The sequence below is a fragment of the Chiloscyllium plagiosum genome, chromosome 4, assembly GCF_004010195.1.
Source record: "Chiloscyllium plagiosum isolate BGI_BamShark_2017 chromosome 4, ASM401019v2, whole genome shotgun sequence".
Lineage (NCBI taxonomy): Eukaryota > Metazoa > Chordata > Chondrichthyes > Orectolobiformes > Hemiscylliidae > Chiloscyllium > Chiloscyllium plagiosum.
The window spans coordinates 99,767,659-99,792,120 of record NC_057713.1 but is presented as its reverse complement, the minus strand read 5'-3'; the positions used below and the strand labels follow the sequence as shown (position 1 = coordinate 99,792,120).

General features: G+C 41.3%; 1 protein-coding gene across 1 annotated transcript in view; it reads left to right on the top strand.

Moving 5' to 3' along the window:
• Positions 1-24,462, top strand: part of emc2 (ER membrane protein complex subunit 2) — a 115,498-nt gene that overhangs the window by 765 nt on the left and 90,271 nt on the right. The window contains exon 2 of the mRNA XM_043688741.1: positions 23,208-23,321. Within this exon, the coding sequence (XP_043544676.1) occupies positions 23,208-23,321 (114 nt within the window). The remainder of the gene's footprint in view (positions 1-23,207; positions 23,322-24,462) is intronic.

Here is a 24,462-nt window from a genome sequence, read left to right as displayed (position 1 = left end):
TCTTCCTTCAGTTGACACATTAATATAAATAACAGTAGGGGTGCGCTAGTTGGCCCTCAACTGCTCCAAAATTCCATGTAGTTATGGCTAATACTTTGCCTCAATCTTCCTTTCTTGTCTGCTCCCCATTTCCCTCAATTATGCTACCAAATAACTGCCTAGCTTTAAAAATTATCTATCCATGAAATGTCTTTAAGATCATAACAAACAGTAGTCTCTTGAGCCTATTCTCCTACTCGATAGGAACATGGCTGATTTGACATTCCTTAGGTCTACTTTCCTGCCTTTTACCTGTAACCTTTGATTTCCCCTACTGATCAAGAGCCTATTTATCTCAGCCTTAAATATACACAAGGACTCTGTACCTGCTGCTCTCTCAGCAAGGAGTTCTAAAGCGTTCAACCCTCTGAGAAGAAAATGCTCCTTATGTCAGCTTTAAATTGGCACTTCTTTATCTTGAGACCATCTTCTCTGGTCCGAGACACTTTCACCCTCTCACCGTTTACTCTATGAAGCCTCTTTAATATCCTATGTGTTTCAATGAGATCACCTCATTCTTCTAAATTTGTGAGCAGAGTCCCAACCTGTTTGGCTTTTGTTCATAAGACTGTCCTTCCATTGAACTGTCTCAAATGAGAGGACTAAAACTGCTCCAAATGTGGTCTAACTTTGAACGGTTGTAGTTAGACTTCTCTACTGTTGTACTTTTGAGAGGTACCTTGTTGAATGGCTTCTGGAAATCCAATCACAACTTATCTACTGGTTCCACTCTATCTATTCCTCAAAAAGTCTGTTTGATTAGTTTATGATCTTCCAAATGTTCTCCTAGTACTTCCCTAATTACTGATTCTAACATTTTTCTAATAATAGATATTAGGCTATTTGGCCTTTAGTTACCTACTTTTTGGCTCCATCTCTTTTTGAATAGGGGACTCTCATTGATCGCTTTTGAATCCTCTGGTACGTCTCCAGAATCTAAGGATTTGTGGAAAATTACAACCAAAGCATCCAGAATCTCTGTAGCTAACACTTCAGAGTAATGAATTTCAAACATTTAATTAGATTAGATTAGATTACTTACAGTGTGGAAACAGGCCCTTCGGCCCAACAAGTCCACACCGACCCGCCAAAGCGCACCCACCCAGACCCATTCCCCTGCATTTACCCCTGCACCTAACACTACAGGCAATTTAGCATAGCCAATTCACCTAACCTGCACATTTTTGGACTGTGGGATGAAACCGGAGCACCCGGAGGAAACCCATGCAGACACTGGGAGAATGTGCAAACTCCACACAGTCGGTCGCCTGAGGCGGGAATTGAACCCGGGTCTCTGGCGCTGTGAGGCAGCAGTGCTAACCACTGTGCCACCGTGCCGCCCACAATGCCTTGAAGAAAACCCTATATTCACTTATTTTGATCCTAAGTGGTCAATCCAAGTGGCAATGTTCTTGGAATACAAAACAGCAAGTCACATTGCTGTTTCAGTCCTGGTGTAAAGAGATAAATGTGATTGAGTCATCTGGTAAGCTTTATGCTGCTTGAACCATAATATTAGGGGTGATGCACAGTTTGCAAGGCCAAACATCAGTAAATCTGACAGATGTTTATTACAATTGAACCATATTGTGTCATTTTAAAAAATTGAAATCAGGCAGGTGTAAAAGATTCCACAGCAATCTAACAAAGAGCAGGGAGATCTCATGGTCACTTGTCAGTAGTTATCCCTCAATGAAAACCATAGGTTTATCTGTTCATTCATCTGTTGCAACTTGTGGGGATCTTGCTTTGTGCCAATTGGTTGGTGCACTTCCTGCATTAAAGCAGTGACAACAGAACAAAAATACTTGAGCTGCAAGACATTTTAGCATATCCTGAGTTCATAGAGATGTATAGCACAGAAACAGACCCTTTGGCCCAACTCATCCAGGCCGACCAGATATCCCTACCCAATCTAGTCCCACCTGCCAGTACCTGGCCCATATCCCTCCAAACCCTTCCCAGTTATAGCCCATCCAGATGCCTTTTAAATGTTGTAATTGTATTAGCCTCCACCACTTCCTCTGGCAACTCATTCCATACACGTACCATCCTTTGTGGAAACCTATGCCCTCTAGTTCTGGACTCCCCCCACCTCAGGGAAAAGACTTGGTCTATTTATCCTATCCATGTCCCTCATGATTTTACAGATCTCTATAAGGTCATCCCTTAGCCTCCGATGCTCCAGGGAAAACAGCACTAGCCTATTCAACCTCTCCCTATAGCACAAATCCTCCAATCCTGGTAACATCCTTGTAAACCTTTTCTGAACCCTTTCAAGTTTCACAACATCTTTCCAATAGGAAGGAGACCAGAATTGCACACAATATTCCAACAGTGGCCTAACCAATGTCCTGTACAGCTGTAATATGACCTCCCAACTTCTGTACTCAATACTCTGACCAATAAAGGAAAACATACCAAATACCACCTTCACTATCCTATCTACCAGCGACTCCACTTTCAAGCAGCTATGAATTCGTACTGCAAAGTCTGTTTGTTCAGCAGTACTCCCTAGGGCCTTGCCATTAAGTGTATAAGTCCTGCTAAGATTTGCTTTCCCAAAATGCAGCACCTCACACTTATCTAAATTAAACTCCGTGAAATATCATGAAAAATGATATTTAAGTACAAGTTCATATTTTGTCAAAGGGAAACAAAGTGATTTTTGAGAAGGTTTACAGCTCAGGTGAGGTTCAGATTGTACGTTTGCTCGCTGAGCTGGTAGGTTTGTTCTCAGCTGTTTCGTCATCATGCTAGCTAACATCATTAGTGAATCTCTGTTGAGGCACTGTTTATATGTCTTGATATGTTAAGGTGGGTGATATTATTTGGGGTTCTTTTTCTCAGAGATTGGTAAATGAGGTAAAATCGATGTGTTTATTGATGGAGTTCCAGCTTGAATGCCAAGCCTTTAGGAATTCCGTGTGTGTTTCTGCTTAGCTTGTCCGAGAACGGATGTTGTCCCAGTCGAGGTGGTGTCCTCTTTCGTCTGTGTGTAAGGATACAACTGATAGCTGGCCATGTCTTTTGGTGGCCAGTTGGTGTTCATGTACCCTGGTGGCTAGTTTCCTGCCTGTCTGTCCGATGTAGTGTTTGTTGCAGTCCTTGCAGGGTATTTTGTAAATGACATTCGTTTTGCTGGTTGTTGGTACAGGGTCCTTCAGGTTCATCAGTAGCTATTTCACTGTGTTGATAAGTTTATGGGCTACCATGATGCCAAGGGGTCGGAGTAGTCTTGTGGTCATCTCTGAGATATCTTTGATGTATGGTAGTGGGGCTAGAGTCTTTGGGGCTGTTGTGTCTTGTTTGGGTTTATTGTTTAAGAATCAGTGGACTGTGTTTATCGGGTACCCATTGTTCTTGAACATGCTGTATAAGTATTTTTCTTCTGCTGCTCATAGTTCCTGGTGTTGCAGTGTGTTGTGGCCCATTTAAATAACGTCTGATGCAGCTCTGTTTGTGGGTGTTGGGATGATTGCTCCTGTAGGACATCCTTGCGTTTGTGGATTGCTTTTCTCAATTACAGGAGACTCCAAAATGCTCTCTGCAATAAAGCAGTGAAGCACTTTTGAATTATCAGTATCGTTATTGTTATAATGTAGAAAACATGGCAGTCAATTTGTACATCACAAGATCATTGAAACAACAGTATGATAATGAGCAGTTTATTTAAGTTCTGATTTTGAGGGATAAGTATTGACTCAGAACATGATTTACTATAGTGGGTTATTTTCTAGCCATCCAAATAGAGCCTTCACTTAATGTTTTATCTGAAAGATGTTCATCTGATAATGTAGCTTTCTATCAGTGCTGCAGTGGAGTGTCAACCTTGATTTTATGTACAAGTGACTTGACTGCAACATCTCCCTTAATAAACAGTGTCATAACCATATGATTAATGCAGTTGCTGAATGATCAGAGTTGCTGCTGCTCAGTGTACTCAAAATAAGTATTTCTAACATGGAATATTGCAAAAGGCTGGTTACAAATACAACTACAGATGCTCATATTTGTGATGCCCAATGCGTGAACCAAGCTGACATTGGGAGGTTTGACTGAGTTATTAGTTATGGTGTATATCGTCCTAATTTCTGCAGATTAGTTGTGCTGACAATCCAATACGCTGTGCTGTGGAAATAATGCCAGAACAGTATAGTGTTTGGTGTGAAATTTTGGAATAAATTAGGATTACACCTTCTTAGTGTGCAGTGAGACTGATGAGAACATCGCATCGTTGTGTTGATTTGAAGATGACTTCATTTTGAATACGTCATTGTGTAACTGACATTAACTGGCAAGTCACCTGCTGACTGCTCTTTTTTTGGTTAAAACAGGATTGTAGTTACTGATATTTGTACCGTGGATGGTATGTCATCATCTTAGTGAAAGCAAAATCAGTCTGTAGAAATAAATATATTCCTGTGCAACCTGAAAAGCCTTAACTTGATAAGTATGTCTGGAATTATTTCTGCTGTCCCTTTCTACACATGTCATAGACTGCTGTGTTTCAAGACCTCAGCAGTGATATCAGTAATTAAGGAGCTGATTTAATGGAATACAGCGTCAAGTAACTGTAATTAGTCAGGAAGCCTGCAAAAAAAGTTCTTTAATTTGTTCTTAAGGTTAGTTCTTCAAAAGGGCATATTTAAGGATGTCAGACATGGGTACTGCAGTCACATAGGCATTATTTCAAATCCATCAATGGCCAAAGCAGTTGGTGATGGGCTGCTTGAAATAGTTGGATAAAAGTGTCTCACTCGGCCAGTTGGAGTCTGTTAAAATGTCAAGTCTGGTGGACATATTACAAGGGTAGCAGGACCTTGCATTCAGTGTGATAGAGAATGTAAGCAGGTTAAACCTTTGAGGCTCACGCCATCTCAGAGGGACATGAGGAAGGGTCAAGCCTCTGACCCCCACCATTAGACTTTCATTGAGCTTGTGAATGGAGGATTAAGGGCGATGTAAGCGATAGTTGAGAGATTGAGCAAATAATTTACAGAGGAGGAAGAGTTGAAAATGAAAGGATGGTGATGAGTGTTGTTTGAAAGATGAGAAGTTATGGATGTGATGGGAGTGAGTGGTTTGGAGGTGCAATCAGATAAAATGACCAATACTTGATTAAAACAGAAAGCAGAAACTAACGCAGCTATCTTCAGACTCAGATGATGTCAGGAACTTGTGTCTGCCCAGGGGACTGGGTTCATTTAAGTAGGAGATGTTGTAAAGTGAAAGCGCCATTATCATCATAACATCACCCCACACACTACCTGGATGGTTGAGGGGATTTCCTGGCTGTTCTCTTGACCAGTGTCCCATCTGCAAGTTAAACTTTTAAAACATGAGCAGAAAGAACAGACAAAGAAGCAGAAAGTATTGGAGAAATGGTAGAGACACAGCAATTGCATATATTTGTTATATTTTTAAACATCATAGAACCAATTATCAAACCAAATTTGACACAAGCTATATGAGATATTCAGACAGATAGCCAAAAGCTTGGTCAATGAAGTTGATTTTAAGGAGAGCCTTAAATGAGCAAAGTAGAGAAGTGTAGCAAGAGTATCCCAGAGTAACCTTTGTGACTGAGACACAGACATTGGTGGAACAAATAAAATTCACCAAGTACAAGCTGCGAGAAATCAAGAACCCGAGATATACTATTGGGTTGGAGGCGATTATATAGATAAGGATGAGACCAGGTAATGATTTGAAAACGGACAAAAATTTGAAAAGCAAGGCATTTCTGATTCAAGAGTCAGTGTAGGTCAGCAAGTATGGTTGATGTATGAACAAGACTTGGTTTAAGTTCAGATGATTTTTGAAATTTACACAGCAATGGAAAGACAGTAGATATCATATCTTGACTGAGTACAAGATGATAAGAGATCTCCCAGACTACACTTGTAAAACATAAAAAATCCAGTTTTGCAGTGAGAAATCACAAAAGTTACTAATCCCAGTTTTTGATTAATCCAGCCACAGTTCCATGGAATAACCTCTCTTCTCAGAGGACTGTCATTTGCCTTTGCTTTGCTGCCAGACATTTTGTCCTTGCATAAGTTTTTAGAAACAAGATGACCAATTCTACTAATATGATTTTTCGGGCTCTTTGAGCTATTGAATTAGTCACACTCACCCGGGCTTTCCCGATAGACTTTTCAATGTTTCCCCTTCAAGTATTTATCTAATTCTCTCTTGGAAAGCTACTATTGAATGTGCTTCCGCCTCTCTTTCAGTCGGTACATTCCAGATCTCAATCTGCTGCAAAAGAAGAAATTCACAACTTGCATTACTTTGTGTCTCCCTGTATGTGCTTTTGTTAATCATTTCCAGGACACATGCTATCACCACCAAGACCAGCATCCACTGCCCATTTCTAATTTCTCTTGAAAACATTTCGTTGAACCACTGCAGTCTGTGTGATGTAAATCTGCATAGAGTGCTGCTAATGCAAGATTGTTACAAAGATATAATGAAATTCATGGAGATTTTAATCTATATATAAACTGGAAAAGATGGACAGAAGTAGTCTAAAAACATAATGTTTTCAGGCTAGATTTTTCTTAGATTAGTAACTTCTGGTGCCAGCCAGAAAGCAGAGTATACTAGACTTGGTATTATGAACATGATAGGATTAATTAATAACCTCAGTGAAAGTGCCCTGACATAGCAACAATTAGAATATGATTGAGTTTTAAATTCAATTTGAGGAACAGAAGAATAGGTCCAATGTGATATTTAATTCTAAATAAGAGCAATTATGAGGACATGAAAGCAGAGATAGCTAAAATAACCTGGCAAACAAGATTGAGATATTTCAGTGAGAAGCAATGGAAGGTATTTATGGGAATATTTCAGAATAGATGCATTCTAACAAGAAAGAAAAAGTCCAAGGGGAAGACCTACCATCTGTGATTAAATTCAAATGTTACATTTAGTTTGTATTATCTTTAATTAAAAGATAAAATATAATTACATCAAGATTGACAGCAGGCAACAAGATTGGACAGAATATACAATAAAACAAAGAATGACGAATAGATTAATAAGCTGGGGGAAAATTAGACTATGAGAGAAAGCCAACGGTATGTCTGGAAATGAAAGAGAGTGAAGAACTCAAAATTACAATCAGCAGGGAAGTGGTACCTAATCAAACTGTTGGACCAGAGGGCTGTCAAGACCCAAGCCCTGAAGGATTTCATGATCGAGTTTGAAGAGAAATGACAAGTCAGATAGTTGATGCATTGGTTTTAATTTTCCAGAATTCCTTATATTTTTGGAAGCTTCCAGTGGATTGGAATATAATAAATAATGATTTTGTTCGAAAACATCAGAGACAGAAGCAAGAAAACACAGGCCAGTGACTTTAACATCTGTTAGAAGGAAAATGTTAGAAGCTATCGTTAAAGATCTTACAGCAGGGCAGAAAAGATCAAGGTAATCAGGGAGAGTCAACATGGTTTTATGAAAGGGAAATCATGTTTAATTAATTTTTGGGATCTTGGATGAAGCAATTTGTTCCTTGGATAAAGGGGAACTGATGGGTGTACTATACTTGCATTTCCAGAAAACAATTGTTGAGCTGTCACTTCAAATGTTATTGTGGAAAGTGAACGATCATGGTGTATAGAGAAGATTGACTATCTAACAAGAAATAGAGTATCTATAAGTAGGTCATGAAGTCATAGAGTCAGAGATGTACAGCACGGAAATAGACCCTTTGGTCCAATTCGTCCATGCTGACCAGATATCCTAATTCAAAGTTTGTGCGAAGATTTGTAGCTCGGGTGCTCGTTGTTGTGGTTCTGTTCGCCGAGCTGGAAGTTTCTGTTGCAAACGTTTCGTCCCCTGGCTCAGCAACATCATCAGTACTTGGGAGCCTCCTGCGAAGCGCTTCTTTGATGTTTCCTCCGGTGTTTATAGTGGTCTGTCCCTGCCGCTTCCGGTTGTCAGTTTCAGCTGTCCGCTGTAGTGGTTGGTATATTGGGTCCAGGTCGATGTGTTTGTTGATGGAGTTTGTGGATGAACTCTCAGGGGAATGTAGCATGAGCAGCCAAGTTTCTGGTACCGAGACTGACTCTAATGAAACAAGGGGTATGTTGTGGTTCTGTTCGCCGAGCTGGAAGTTTTTGTTGCAAACGTTTCGTCCCCTGGCTAGGCGACATAGCCACGGAACGACACGACCAGCTATCCTTAGTAGCCACACACGCAGACAACAAGCAACATGAATTCGACTGGGACAACACTACTATCGTAGGGCAAGCCAGACAGAGAACAGCCAGGGAATTCCTAGAGGCATGGCATTCATCCACAAACTCCATCAACAAACACATCGACCTGGACCCAATATACCAACCACTACAGCGGACAGCTGAAACTGACAACCGGAAGCGGCAGGGACAGACCACTATAAACACCGGAGGAAACATCAAAGAAGCGCTTCGCAGGAGGCTCCCAAGCACTGATGATGTCGCCTAGCCAGGGGACGAAACGTTTGCAACAAAAACTTCCAGCTCGGCGAACAGAACCACAACAGATATCCTAATCTAGTCCCATTTGCCAGCACTTGGCCCATATCACTCTAAACTCTTCCTATTCATATACTCATCCAGCTGCCTTTTAAATGCTGCAATTGTACCCGCCTCCACCAAATCCTCTGGCACCTCATTCCATATATGCACCACCTTCTGCATGAAAATGTTGCCTTTTGGGTCCCTTTTAAATATTTCCCCTCTCACCCTAAACCTATGCCCTCTAATTCTGGACCCTCCTACCCCAATGAAAAAACTTTGCCTATTTACCCTATCCATGCCCCTCATGATTTTATAAACCTCTATAAGGTGACCCCTCAGCTGCCGACCTCTCTCCTAGTCAGCCTCCCTATAGCTCAAATCCTGCAACCCTGGCAACATCCTTGTAAATCTTTTCTGAACCCTCTCAAGTTTTACAACATCTTTCCAATAGGAAGGAGACCAGAATTGCACACAAAATTCTAAAAGTGGCCTAACCAGTCTCCTGTACAGCTACGACATGACCTCCCAATTCCAATACTCAATGCTCTGACCAATGAAGGAAAGCATACCAAAAGACGCCTTCACTATCCTATCTACCTGCAAATCCACTTTCAGGGAACTATGAACCTGCACTCCAAGGTCTCTTTGTTCAGCAACACTTGCCAGGACTTTAAGTGTACAAGTCCTACTCTGATTTGCTTTTCCAAAATGCTGCACCTCGCATTTATCTAAATTAAACTCCATCTGCAACTCCTCAGCCCATTAGCCCATCTGATCAAGATTCCGTTGTACTCTGATGTCACCACCTTCGCTGTCCACTATACCTCCAATTTTGGTGTTGTTATCTGCAAACTTACTAACTACACTTCCTATCCAAATCATTTATATAAATGGCGAAAAGCAGTGGACTTACTGGTCACAGGCCTCTAGTCTGAAAAGCAACCCTCCAACACCACCACCTACCTTTGAACCAGTTCTGTATCCAAATGAGTTCTCCCTGTATTCCATGAGAGCGAACCTTGCTAAATAGTCTACCATGAGGAACCTTGTCGAATGCCTTACTGAAGTCCACATAGATCATGAGCACTGCTCTGCCCTCATCAATCCTCTTGGTTACTTCTTCAAAAAACTCAATCAAGTTCGTGAGACATGATTTCCCATGCACAAAGCCATGTTGACTATCCCTAATCAGTCCTTGCCTTTCCAAATACATTTAATGTCCTGTTCCTCAGGGTTCTCTCCAACACGTTTCCCACCACCAATGTCAGGCTCACCGGCTTATAGTTCCCTGGCTTTTCCTTACCACCTTTCTTAAATATTGGCACCACGTTAGCCAACCTCCAGTCTTCCAGCACCTCACCTGTGACTATCGATGATACAAATATCTCAGCAAGGGGCCTAGGAATCACTTCTTTAGCTTCCCACAGAGTTCTCGGGCATTGATCAGGTCCTGGAGATTTATCCACCTTGATTCATTTTAAGACATCCAGCCCCACCACCTCTTTAATATGGACATTTATCAAGATGTCACCATCTATTTTCCCATTTTCTATATCTTCCATGTCCTTCACAGTAAACACTGTTGCAAATTACTCGTTTAGTATCTCCCTTGTCTCCTGCATTCTCTGTAGGCTGCCTTTTTGTTCTCTGAGCGGCTCTATTCTCTCCCTAGTTACCCTTTTGACCATAATATATTTATAGAATCCCTTTGGATTCTCCTTCACCCGATTTGCCAAAGCTATCTCATGTCCTGATTTCCCACTTAAGTATCCTCATACTGTCCTTATACTCTAAGGATTCATTTGATCTCTGCTGTTTATACCTAATGTATGCTTCCTTCTTTTAAACCAAAACATCAATTTCTCTAATCATCCAGCATTCACCTACGAGCCTTGCCTTTCACCCTAACAAGAATACACTGTCTCTGGATTTCCGTTATCTCATTATTGAAGGCTTCCCATTTTCCAGCTATCCCTTTACCTGCTAACATCTGCCCCCAATTAATTTTTCAAAGTTCTTGCCTAATACTGTCAAGATTGGCCTTCCAATTTAGAACTTCACCTTCTAGATCTGGTCTATCTATTGTCGTCCCATTTCCCCCCTCAGTCAAAGCAGAACACTCGGAGATACAGAGTAGTTTTACCTCCTTCATTTTTATTCTGTGCCCTGGAGGGAGAGAGACTGATCGCCTATGTGTACAGGGACATGAGTTCGCAATCTTCTCTGGAATAACAGTTTCTCAGTGAATAATATAGTCATTTTACAAGGAGGAGCATCCAGATAAGACAACATACATATTGATTGGGTGATTGCTACAATCAACAGCAATGAACAGTTCAAGATTAAGTCATCTGCTGTTACATAATAAATGATCTTAATTTTGTTAAATGGTTTCACATGATTAGATTAGATTACATTACATTACAGTGTGGAAACAGGCCCTTCGGCCCAACAAGTCCACACCGACCCGCCGAAGCACAACCCACCCATACCCCTACATTTACCCCTTACCGAACACTACGGGCAATTTAGCATGGCCAATTCACCTGACCTGCACAGTTTTTGGACTGTGGAAGGAAACCGGAGTACCCGGAGGAAACCCACGCAGACACAGGGAGAACGTGCAAACTCCACACAGTCAGTCGCCTGAGGCGGGAATTGAACCCGGGTCTCCGGCGCTGTGAGGCAGCAGTGCTAACCACTGTGCCACCGTGCACATTTCACCTTGTTAACTGATGTTGCATACTGAATGCTACCTCATCTTGTTAAACAGCTCTACATAATGAATGCTTTTCCACCTTGTTAACCCATTACCCTTGCCTCCATACCATTGTTAACTGTAAGTTGGTATCTGGTCTGAGTCATGCTCAGCTGAACTTCTTGTTTCACAAAACTCAGCTTAACTCTTTCCCTGCCAGCTTATACCCTTTACATATTCTCGTATCCTTTTCCATCACTATTTTAAAACTAATAGAATTATGGTCGCTGGCCCCAAAATGCTCCCCCATGACACCTCAGTCACCTGCCCTGCCTTATGGCCAAGTTTTGCACCTTCTCTAGTAGGTACATCCACATTCCGAATAACAAAAGTTTCTGATACACACTTCACAAATTCCTCTCCATCTAAATACTTAACACTTTGGCAGTCCCAGTCTATGTTTGGAAATTAAAATCCCTTACCATAACCACCCTATTATTCTTACAGATAACTGAGATCTCCTAGTTTCTGAATTTCTTGCTGACTGTTGGGAGTCTACAATCCAATCCAACTAAGATGATCATCACTCTCATATTTGTCAGTTCCACCCACATAACTTTCTTGGATGTATTCCCAGGAATGTACTCCCTAAGTACAGCCGTAATGTAGTCCCTCATGAAAAACACCACCCCAACCACCCACACCCCCTTTCTAGCCTTCCTATAGCGTTTTTATCCTGGAAGTTGCGAATCCTGTCCTTCCCTGAGCTCTATTACTGTAATTGCTATGATATCCCAGTCCCATGTTTCTAACCATGCCCTGAGTTCATCTGCCTTCCCTGTTTGGTTTCCTGAATTGAAATAAATGCAGTTTACTTTATCAGTCCTACCTTGTTCTCTGCTTTGTTCTTGCCTGCCCTGACTGTTTGACTCGCTCCTTTTCCCAACACAACCAGTCTCAGATTGATCTCTTTCCTCACTATTTCCTTGGTGTCCCCTCCCCCCGGCCACAATTACTAGTTTAAATCCTCCTGCGCAACTCAAGCAAATCTCCCTGCCAGCATATTAGTCCCCTTCCAATTCTGGTGCAATCCATCCTTCTTGTGCAGGTCACTTCTACCCCAGAAGAGATTCCAATGATCCAAAAATGTGAACCCTTCTCACTTCACCAGCTCCACAGCCAGGCATTCATCTGCTCTATCCTCTTGTTCCTATCTTCACTAGCTTGTAGCACCAGAAGTAATCCAGATATTACTACCCTCGAGGACGTATTTTTAAAATTCCTGCCTAACTACTTGTATTCTCCCTTCAGAATCTCATCCTTTTCCCTTCATATGTCATTAGTTCCAATGTGTACAATGACCTCCTATTGGTCCCTCCCCCACTTTGAGAACATTCTGCACCCTCTCTGAGACCCATTGATCCTAGTACCAGGGAGGCAATACACCATTCTGACTTTTTGCTGCTGGCCCCAGAAACATCTGTCTGTGCCTCTGACTTGAGAGTCCCCTATCACAATCAATCACTTTGAACCGACATACCCATCACTACATTAGAGTCATTCTCGGTACCAGAAACTTGTCTGTTGGTGCTATGTTCCCCTGAGAGTCCATCACCCCCTACTTTTCCTAAAACAGCATACTTGTTTGAGATGGGATAGCCACAGAAGACTCTTGCACTACCTGCCAACCCATCTACCTGACTGTATCTACATCTATTCTCCCTTCCTATAACATCCATCCATCACATCCCTTAGCACCTGTAAATTCCTTATTCCCTCTAACTGCCGGTCCAACTGCTGTACACAATCTAATGGGATTCGCAGTCAAAGGCACTTCCTGCAGACATAATCATCAGTAATATGGAAACTCTCTCTAAACTCCTACATCCCACTGAAAAGCACATCTCTATATAAAGGCTATCCTTCACAACTTACAGACCAAGAAAATAGCACCATCTTATTGCTCGAAAAAAACACTTGCCAGTGTTACATCTTTAAAAATTAATCAAGAGAAAAGTCTCAATAAAACATAAAATCAAGAAAGAATCCACTGTGCTGACTATTGTAGATTTTCAGTAAGGCAGCATTTAAAAACTATGCACTTATCTGTTCCTATGCTGTGAACTCTCCTACACAAGTCATGTCTAGAGATGCCTGAACTCAAACAGCAAAGGCAGTAACTATGCAGATTCATTGCTGTGATCAGAGAGTAGCCCAGGTTTCTTTCTCTGACCATGTGCCTTGTCTGTTTTGATTTTTTGAAGTGCCGTTGTTTTGATCTTTTCTCCCCCAAAGTTCCAAAACAATGCAACAGCACATAAGACAGTAATTGCTGCTCCTACAATTCGAGGAATTCACTTGTAACACCTAAAATACCTCATAAAAGGAGCAGCTCTTCCAGCCACAAATTTTTCCCCCATCGTCTAACATGGATTACCCAGAATCCTCTGATTGACATTATCTAATTCAAGGTGTGCCACAGGGATCACTGCTGGGGCTTTGACTGTTTTGCACTTGATATCAGTGACTTGAATGAAGAGACACAGAATGGTTGCTACATTTACTGTTGTTGTGAAGATAGGTGGAAAACTAAGTTGTGAAGAGGACATGAAGCATACAATGGAGAGGTATAAATGAGTTGCGGACGAAGATCTGGCAAATGGAGTACAGTGTGGGAAAACATGAAGCGACCCATTTTGGAGGAGGAATAAAAAAAAGTAGTATTATTTAGATAGTGAAAAATTGCAGAAGTTCCAGATGTCCTTATGCATGAATTGCAAAACATTGCTATACAAGAAAAGTAAGTGACTTTTTGTTTTTTTGCTATCCAAATTAGCAAAAAAAAATTTTTAATTCCATTATAATCTGTACAGGGCATGCCGAACTTAATGATTATGCCTACAAATGTGATCTCGTACAGGGGTGTCATTCCAAAGATCTGATGTACAAGTATTTCCTGTACTTATGAATTACTTTTTTAACAAAAATGGAAATTGCTGGAAAAGCTCGGCAGGCCTGGCAGCACCTGTGGAGAGAAATCTGTTAACGTTTCATGTTGAGTGACCCTTCCTCAGTTTCACAGATGCTGCCAGACCTGCTGAGTATTTTTCAGCAATTTCCATTTTAGCTTCTGATTTGCAGCGTCTGTGGTTGTCAATTGATCCTTTTTTAAAAATATTGTCCTGCATTGTGCGATCAAATGGATTCCAGAACAGAACTTGTTCACAACCTGCTGACTGCCTAATGTAGAGTCTAATGTGTATAAATGCTGTGGTCTACGTTATAACATTTAGTGTATGAAATGTCAGTTGAATGCTAAACGAAAATTATTTGATACTTTGAACATAACAGTTGAAATGGGTGTTCTCCTGTGCAATAATGATTCAATGATGCCCAATTGTAAACTTTTTGTTTTTAATAAGATAATTTAGTCCCACTTGCCTGTCCTTTTTCTGCAAGATTTCTTTTCACCCCTTTTTTTCAAATATATATTCAGCTCTCTTCTTGAAATGCATCTGCTTCCACCACTTTGAGCTGTACATTCCAGATCAACTTATTTCAAAACAAAGTAAGCTTGGCTCTTTTCCAGCGCTTTTCCCAATTAGCTTCATGCTGTGTCATGTGGTGACTGGCCCTTCTGCCAGTGGATCATAGAGTCATAGAGATGTACAGCACGGAAACAGACCCTTCGGTTCAATTCGTCCATGCCGATCAGATATCCCAACCCAATCTAGTCCCACCTGCCAGCACCCGGCCCATATACCTCCAAACCCTTCCTATTCATATACCCATCGCAAGTGCTTCTTAAATGTTGCAATTGTACCAGCCTCCACCACATCCTCTGGTAGCTCATTCCATACACGCACCACCCTCTGCATGAAAAAGTTGCCCCTTAGGTCTCTTTTATACCTTTCCCCTCTCACCCTAAACCTATGCCCTCTAGTTCTGGACTCCCCCATCACAGGGAAGAGACTTTGTCTATTTTTCCTATCCATGCCCCTCATAATTTTATAAACCTCTATGAGGTCACCCTTCAGCCTCCGACGCTCCAGGGAAAATAGCCCCAACCTGTAGCTCAGATCCTCCAACTCTGGCAACATCCTTGTAAATCTTTTCTGAACCCTTTCAAGTTTCACAACATCTTTCTGATAGGACAGAGACCAGAACTGCATGCAATATTCCAATTTTGGGCTAAAATTCTCAGCACGAGGTTGTAGTCCAACAGGTTTATTTGGAAGCACTAGCTTTCAGAGCGCTGCTCCTTCATCAGGTGGTGTCCTGTAACCTTATACTCCATAACCAGCTGACAAAGAAGCAGTGCTTCCAAGTAAACCTGTTGGACTGTAACCTCGTGTTGTGTGATTTTTTTTTTAACATTGTACACTCCAGTCCAACATCGGCTCCTCTAAATCATGACTTATTTTGGACAGTTATGTAATTTCCTCTATTCCCACTGGTGGTAATGAGACCCTATCAAAACATCCATCACATCATGTCAGAAGCTCTGGTGGAAGGCTAAAGGACAAATGGAAGGAAGGCATGGCTGTGATGCTGAAAGCTGGCCTGTGGTGTCACAAATGTACTCCTCTGTCTGCTGCTCGTACCTGCTGAGGTGTCGAGCATCACCAAGCAATAATGTAGTAACTTAGAAAGTGGTTGATTTAATGGGAAAGTAAGCTAGGCAGTGTGATATAACCCTTCAATATTACGCTGCAAACACCATCTGATGAAATAGATCATCACGGTGGTGGCATGGCAGTTCAGTGGTTAGCACTGCAGCCTCACAGCACCAGGGTGCCAGGTTCGATTCCAGCCTTGGGTGACTGTCTGTGTGGAGTTTGCACATTCTCCGCGTGTCTGCGTGGGTATCCTCCGGGTGCTCTGGTTTCCTCCCACTGTCCAAAGATGTGCAGGTCAGGTGAATTGGCCATGCTAAATTGCCTGTAGTGTTAGGTGCATTAGTCAGAGGGAAATGGGACTGGGTGGGTTACTCTTTGGAGTGTTGATGTGGACTTGCTGGGCCGAAGGACCTGTTTGCACACTGTAGGGAATCTAATCTAATCAAAGTACAGTGACTAATTAGGGAAACTGTTAGATTTTTTTTGCAAGGGCAGTTGAATACAAACGTAGGGAGATTATGTTTCAGTTACCAGGTATGCCAAATTTTGAGCATTCTGTACAGTATTTATTTAAGGAAGGATATAAATGTGTTGGAAGCAGTTCAGAGATAGGACTAATACCTGGAACGGGTGAGTTGTCTTCAGAGCAAACGTTGGCCAGGCTAGCTTTGTACCTTCGGGCATCAGCCCTTCCTTCTCCTGTTCCTCGGATGCTGACTGACCTGTGCTTTTCCAGCGCCACACTTTTTGACTCTATCTTCAGCATCCGCAGTCCTCACTTTCTCTTAGGCTTGTATCTGCTGGATTTCAAAAGAGTAGGAGACTACTTGATTAAAATATACAACATCCAGAGGGATCTTGACAGTGCATGTGAAAGGATGTTTTCACTTTTGGGAAAATCTATAACATGTAAAAATCAGTAGTTGTCCATTTAAGACTGTGATTAAGAAATCATCTGTCTCTGAGTCCTGAATCTTCAACAATCGCTTCCTCAACTGGTGGTGGAAACAGAGTCTTTGACTAGTTAAAAGATATAGGTAAATATATTCTTGATTAGCAAAGGGGTGAACGTTATTAGGGATAGGTGGGAATCACATCATCAGGTCAACCATGATCTTATTGAATGATGGAGCAGACTTGAGGAGTGAAATGGCCAACATTTCCTAAATTGTGTTCATATGTGAAGGATTGAGTTCTAGAATTTTGACCCATTGACCGTTTAGAGGCATCGCCATAGTTCCAAATCAGTTTAGTGTGAGCCTTGAAGGGGAAGTTGCAAGTGGTGTTCCCAAGTACTTGCTGACCTTGTTCTTCAAGGTAGTAGAGGTCACACATTTGAAAGATACTGTCAAAAAAGGCCTCGTGAGTTGTCACAATGCATCATGTAGATTGACATATTGCTGCTAATTTGCATTTGTGGATGGAGCAAATGTTTAGATGATTTGATTGCTTGAGCATATAAAGTGGGTTGTTTTGCCATGGATGCTGTTGAGCTTCTTGAGTGTTGTTAGAACTGCACTCATTCAAGTACTCCATTATATCCTGAGCCTTGTGGACAATGGGCATACCTTTTAGATCCAGGATACCACGCAGTGCTACTCCATTTTCTGCACTTCAGTCATGCACATCTATGATTTTAGCTTTTCCATGTGTATTTAATCTCTGCTGGAGAGAGATTACCTGGAAGATGTCTGAGAAAACTGTAAGTTCACTTTCTGGACAGTGTAAGGTCAGTTCAGTGTCCAAGTTGAAGCACAGTCAGTGGGAAAGGAGAATAAGTTAATGGAAGAACTATAAGATGCAAGAAGGCAGCGAACAGTTAAGGCAGATAGAGATATAAAACATAATGAGGAGGATGAGGCAGATTTGGCAGGAACATAAAGAGGGGAATGATCTTAAATTCTTAACAAGAGAGGTACAACAGAGTATGAGTTGGTCCTGTACTGATTTACATGAAATATGCTGCCTGAAAATTGGTCATTTGCCCCACAGTCTGTGCTAGGTATTCTGCTCCATTCAAGCTAATTGAGATCGGCAGCCTAAGCATATTTACGTTTAGCTAGTGAAAGCTGGGTGCCACATAGTTTTATTATTGGAGGCTTGGAAGTGACTGGATGTCTTGAAACAGCATCAGTGAGGATTGACAAAGGGTTGACTTGCAAGGTTGGTTGTAATGTATTGTATTTATATAGCACCTGCAATGGAGTAAATTGCTCACTTCACAGAAATTTGGCAGAGATATTGGGTTAAGTGTCCAAAGACTTGATCAAAGAGAGAGATTTTTTTCTTTAGTTTTTTTAGTTTGATTTATAAGGAACATGTTAAAGCAGGAGAAGTAAAGGTGGAGAGCTTCAGGGAGAGAATTCTAGAGCTTGAGATCCAGGCAGCTGAAGGCATGGCTGCCAATTTTGGAGTAAAGAAAATTGGAGATAGCAAAGAGGCTAGGATTAAGTGAGTGAGTTGTGAAAGTGGTGAGTGGGAAGCATTGGAGGACAGTCATAGCGAGTTGTTTTTTTAGACTGGAGGCCTGAGACCAGCAGTGTTCCTCTGGGATCAGTACTGGAGTCCACTTGTGTTTGTCAGTTATGTAAATGGTTTGGATGAGAATATAGGAGGCATGGTTAGTAAGTTTGCGAATGACACTAAAATCAGTGGTATAGTTGACAGTGAAGAAGGTTATCTAAGATTACAAAGATATTTTGATCATTTGGTTCAGTGGTCTGAGAAGTGGCAAATAGAATTTAATTTGGAAAAATGCGAGGTATTGCATTTTGATAAAATAAACAAGGGCAGGACTTAGAGAATTAATGGCAGAGCCCTGTGTAGTATTGTAGAACAGAAAGACCCAGGGGTTCAGGTACATAATTCTTTGAAATTTGTGTCACAGGTAGATGGGGGTACTTAAGATGATGTTTAGCAAGCTTGCCTTCATTGCTTAGACCTTTTGAGTATAGGAGTTAGAACGTCATGTTGAAGTTGTGCAGGATATTGGTGAGGCCTCTTTTGGAGTACTGTGTGCAGTTCTGGTTACTCTGCTGTAGGACGGATATTATTAAATTGGAGAGGGTTCAGAAAAGATTTACCAGGATGTTGGTGGGAATGGAGGATTTTAGTTAAGTTGGATAGGCTGGGACTTTGCTCACTGGAGTGAAGGAGGTTGCGGGGTTTATAACATCATGAGGGGCATAGATAAGGTGAATAGCAAGGGATTTTTTTCCCTAGTGTGGGGGAATTCAAAACTATGGGGCATATGTTTTAAAGTGAGAGGAGAAAGTTTTAAAAAGGACATGAGTGGCAACCGTTTTTACACAGAGGGGCTTATGTGTGCAATTCTGGTCTCCCTCCTACAGGAAGGATGTTGTGAAACTTGAAAGGGTTCAGAAAAGACTGACAAGAATGTTGCCAGGGTTGGAGGATTTGAGCTATAAGGAGAGACTGAACAGGTTGGAGGCTGAGGGTTGACCTTATCGAGGTATATAAAATCATGAGGAGCGTGGATAAGATAAATAGACCAAGTCTTTTTCCTGCGGTGGAGGAGTCCAGAACTGGAGGGCATAGGTTTAGGATGAGAGGGGAAAGATATAAAAGGGACCGAAGGGACAACTTTTTTTACTCGAGATGGTGCTTCTGTGGAATGAGGTGCCAGAGGAAGTGGTGAAGACTGGTACAATTGCAACATTTGAAAGGCATCTGGAGGGTTTTGTGAATGGGACGTGTTTAGAGGAATATGGGCCAAGTGCTGGCAAATGGGATTAAATTAATTTCAGATTTGTGGTTGGCATGGACGAGTTGGACCGAAGGGTCTGTTTCCGTCCTGTATGTCTCTATGACTCTGTGTGTGGAATGAACTGCCAGAGAAAATGGTGTTTGCAGGTACAGTTACAATATTTAAAACACATTTGGATAAGTACATGAATAAGAAAGATTTAGGAATATAGGTCAACCACAGACGAGTGGGACTTGTTTAGTTTGGGAACATGGTCAACGTGGACTAGTTGGACTGAAGGGTCTGTTTCTATGCAGTATGATTCTATGACAGTCAGTCTTAGAATGAAACTTGGAACTCTGAATGTTGTGGTCGTTTTGCTTGCACTGCTATTTTTATTTTTGTTTTTCTTAAACTGGTATTCAATCGTAACTAATCTCTTCCTTCTGTGCTTTTTTTTAAAGTGTGTCTTTTTGTATGGTGTTAGCATCATTTTCGAGAGAAGTTTTAAAACCTGTTTCACAAGCCAGATTTTGCAAACTGTATACAATGGTTGATCTTTTAATCATTTTCATGTCAAGCAAGGTGGAAGTTCCTGCAGACTGGTCTTCAATGTCCACATTGTTCACACATACTTTGTGTTTGAAGCTGTAATTGTTTCTGCAAACTTCTCATCAGTGTGCTGAGTTATGGTTCAGCGCTCCAATTTTTTTATGTCTGAAGATCTCCCATAGTAATTCCATTACTTATTACTCTTTATGTAATTACAAAGCATGATATCATCACAAGCTATTCTCTTTTATGATTTTGAACATCTTGCAAAAGTTAAAAACAATTTGTTGGGAAGCTTGTTGATTCTGCACTAAAATGAATTTGATCAGGTGATGTTAGATTAGACTCCCTACAGTATGGAAACAGGCCCTTTGGCCCAACCAGTGCATACCGATCCTCCAAAGAGTAACTCACCCAGACCCATTTCCCTCTGACTAATGCACCTAACACTATGGGCAATTTAGCATGGCCAATTCACCTGACCTGCACATCTTTGGACTGTGGGAGGAAACCGGAGCACCCGGAGGAAACCCACGCAGACACGGGGAGAACGTGCAAAGGGATGGAATATTATACGTGTTTGTGCCAAGCCAAACACTTGTTGGATTGAAGCTTAGGCAGTGGGTATGAGGCAAATGGTTTCTTATGCATCCGACACAAATGATGCAATTCATCTTTTAAGTCTTGCATGTGAAACAGCACACTAAGGTAATGACTTCCATGTCGACAGTTCCTCTCACAACTTCATGACACTATGAAGTATCTTGCAGCCAGATAAATATTTTTGAATTTTACTTTGAATTGTAACTTAGAAATCTTGCCTATCAATGGGGCAGCACAGTGGTTAGCACTGTTGCCTCACAGTGCCAGAGACCCAGGTGTTCGATTCTAACCTCAGGCGACTGTCTGCGTGGAGTTTGCACATTCTCCCTGTGTCTGCGTGGGTTTCCTCCGGATGCTCTGGTTTCCTCCCACAGTCCAAAGATGTGTGGGTTAGGTGAATTGGTCATACTAAATTGCCCATAGTGACAGGTGCATTAGTGGGGAGTAGGTGAATGGGTCTGGGTGGGTTACTCTTCGGAGGGTCGGTGGGACTTCGAACATAGAACATTGAAGAGTACAGCTCAGAACAGGCCCTTTGGCCCACGATGTTGTGCCGAGGTTTAATCCTAATGTAAAATATAGTAACTTAACCTATGCACCCCTCAACTCACTGCTATCCATGTGCATGTCTAACAGTCGCTTAAATGTCCCCAGTGACTCTGCTTTCATCACCACAGATGGCAACGCATTCCATGCATTCACAACTCTGAGTTTTTGGGCCAAAGGGCCTATTTCTGCACTGTAGGGAATCTAATCGAATAAAATCTCATCAAATTTCCACAAACAGCAATGAGATAAATAATCAAATAATCATTGTTTTGGGTGCATATAAATAGGAGATGAACGTTGACCAGGGCATTGAGCTGCAGGATGTTTACCACCCACACGGCTAAACTGGTCCTTGGTTTAATGTTTTATTTGAAGGAAAGCACCTTTGATAGTGCAGTATTCCCTTGTTACGACACCAGGAATGTCAGACTTGATTCTGTGATCACATCTGAAGCGGGCACTTTAACCCATAACTTTCTGACTCCGAAGCATGAATGCAACTGCTCAGCCATGGCTGATTCGTAAAGCCTATTTGGTCTCGGTATAACATGTGCTAACTGACCTACTGGGCCAATACAGTTAAAATGTTTGAATGATTGACATCTGATCCACCAGCTAAATTGCCCATAGTGTCCAGAAGTGTACAGGCTCGGTGGAGTAGCCATGCAAAATACAAGGTTACAGGGATGGGGTGGGTCTGGGTGGGGCGATATTTTTCGGAGAGTCAGTGTGTATGTGATGGGCCAAACGGCTTGCTTCTACACTGTAGAGATTCTGTGATCCTCCGATCTTAAACATTCAATCCTTCCAGCACCAAAACACTGTACCAAAGGTGCATGCCATCTTTGGCAAGTATATCCCTCCTTACATGAAGGGACCAAAACTTTGCACCTTATTCCAGGTGATCGAGCTCTCACCAAAACTTGATATAATTGCAGCAAGAAACCTTTACTTCTGTGTTCTCCCAAATCCCTGCACGATGATAGCCAACGTTTGCTTTTTTGATTGCTTGCTGTGTCTGAATGCTAACTTTGTGACACTCAAACAAGGACACCCTGATCCCTTTGGACACCGAAACCTCCAGGCTCTTAACGTTTAAGAAATAATCTGCCCCACTGTTTTTATACCAAAGTGGAAACTTAACATGTATTCACGTTATATTCCATCTTTTAGCCCATACACTTAGCAAACCCAAGTCCTCTTAAAACCTCCTTGTATTCTACTCACAACTTAGATTCCCAACCAGTTTGGTGTTGTCATAAGTATTACATTTGGTTTCCACATCCACATTTTCTGTAGATTTTGAACAGCTGCGGACTTAGTACTGATCCATGCAGAACTTCACTAGTAACAGCTTGCCATCCTGAGAATGATCCATTTTGTCATATTCTCTGCTGTCTGTCTGTTAACCATTATGAAATTAATTTTTAAAAATGTAATCCTAATTTTGTCCATTCTTGCTGTTCAGTCAGTCATTAGACACGTACAATGACAAAATAATTCCTTTTTTGATTGGGAGTTGTCTTGTTTGGAAATTTCTGCTGAAGCATTTGTGGCAGGCTTAAGACTCTTTATTTCAATGCCATGACCCAAAGAGTGTCCATTTTTGGAAAGTTGTCTCTGACCATGTCGCTGTTGGGCCTGTGGTGTCTCTGTGGTGCCTGTTACTTCGATGTGCAAAATGTCTACTGTAGTTCATGAGAAGGATCAGCAATACGTTACCTTGTGGAGATGCTTGTTCAAGTCAAGTGGGCAATTTGACATTCCTTGTGTCTTTTACTGATCTACATGATGTTTTAATTTATGTTAATAAGAAGCTATCCTCATATTTCACACATCATTAGTTCTCCAAATGTTTGATTATATTTGTTTACAAGATTTTTTCTGTTTCTGTTTATTCAAAAATCCTTTTTCTGATTTTTCAGATATGCGCGACAAGCTGAGGAAATGGCGAGATGAGAACTACCGCAACAGTGAACAGATAGTGGAAGTCGGAGAAGAGCTAATAAGTGACTATGCATCAAAACTTGGAGATGACGGTGAGTATGGAATTACAGGAGAAAGGATAGGAATAGAGCTTCCCTGATTACAGTGATTGAGCACATTCCACACTTACAATCTAATGTAATTTAAATGTCAAGGAAAAAGAAAAGACTGATTCTTCTCGAGGCTGGTTGTATGCTTCATGTACATCTGCTTAGTGATCTGTATGCCATATCACACAAAGTGGCCTGTGTTTGAAAAGCAGATCAGTATTGAAAAATCAACTTGGAGAAGTTTAAATTTACAAAGTTATTGACAATTTTCATAACAAATTTTAATTGTGTTTGCAATTCTGAAGGATATTAACAGAGTACATAAGAAGAAGCTGTCAGATTGGAGTGCAGGCGAGTTTGTGACCACAGAGCACCAATAATTGGCTAAAGAACTAAAGGGAAGATGTGAATTTGTTTTGGAGATCTGGAATGCAGTGCTTGAAGGGGCAAGTGAAAGCAGTTTCAATAATAACTTTCAAAAGGAATTGGATGTCGAGTTGAAAAGGAAAAATGTACAGGGCTATGGGCTAACAGAAGGGCCATGGTGCTTATTGGTAGCTTTTTCAAAGAGCAGGCGCAGGCACAATGGGCTGAATATGCTGTGAGATTCAAGATAAATGCCCAACTTCAAAATTGAATTTTTTGTCAAGGGTGAAAGTCACATGAGTTTGAAGATGGAGACATAATTTTCTCTGTCACTCCTTTTATCTCTGTTGCTCTCGCACATACTTCTGAGTGACTACTGTGGCATGTTTCTTAATTGAAAAGGAAAAAGGAATGACAAAGTGTGACAGAAACGTGACAAGAAGGCAAGGAGTAGCACAGGCAAGTGCTATGTATGGGCATAGGAGTTTTATGTTCTGTGGATGTTCAATGATAATTTCCCTGTAACAGTGAGAACTGATCAACTGTTGGACCACTTTGTAAACTTCTTTCGCCTCAGGGAGATCATCCTTCTCCATTTGCTAGCTCTAACAGGTGAATAAGAGCTGCAGTTGGCCCTGAGATAACACCTGTATTCAGGCTCTCCCTTAGTAGAATTGTTCTTGTTAGAAATCTCTGTTTAACTTAAATTTTTATAGTACTGCCTGCTTGGAACTTTAAATATATCCATCAATTACAAAGATTTGCATTGAATTACAGC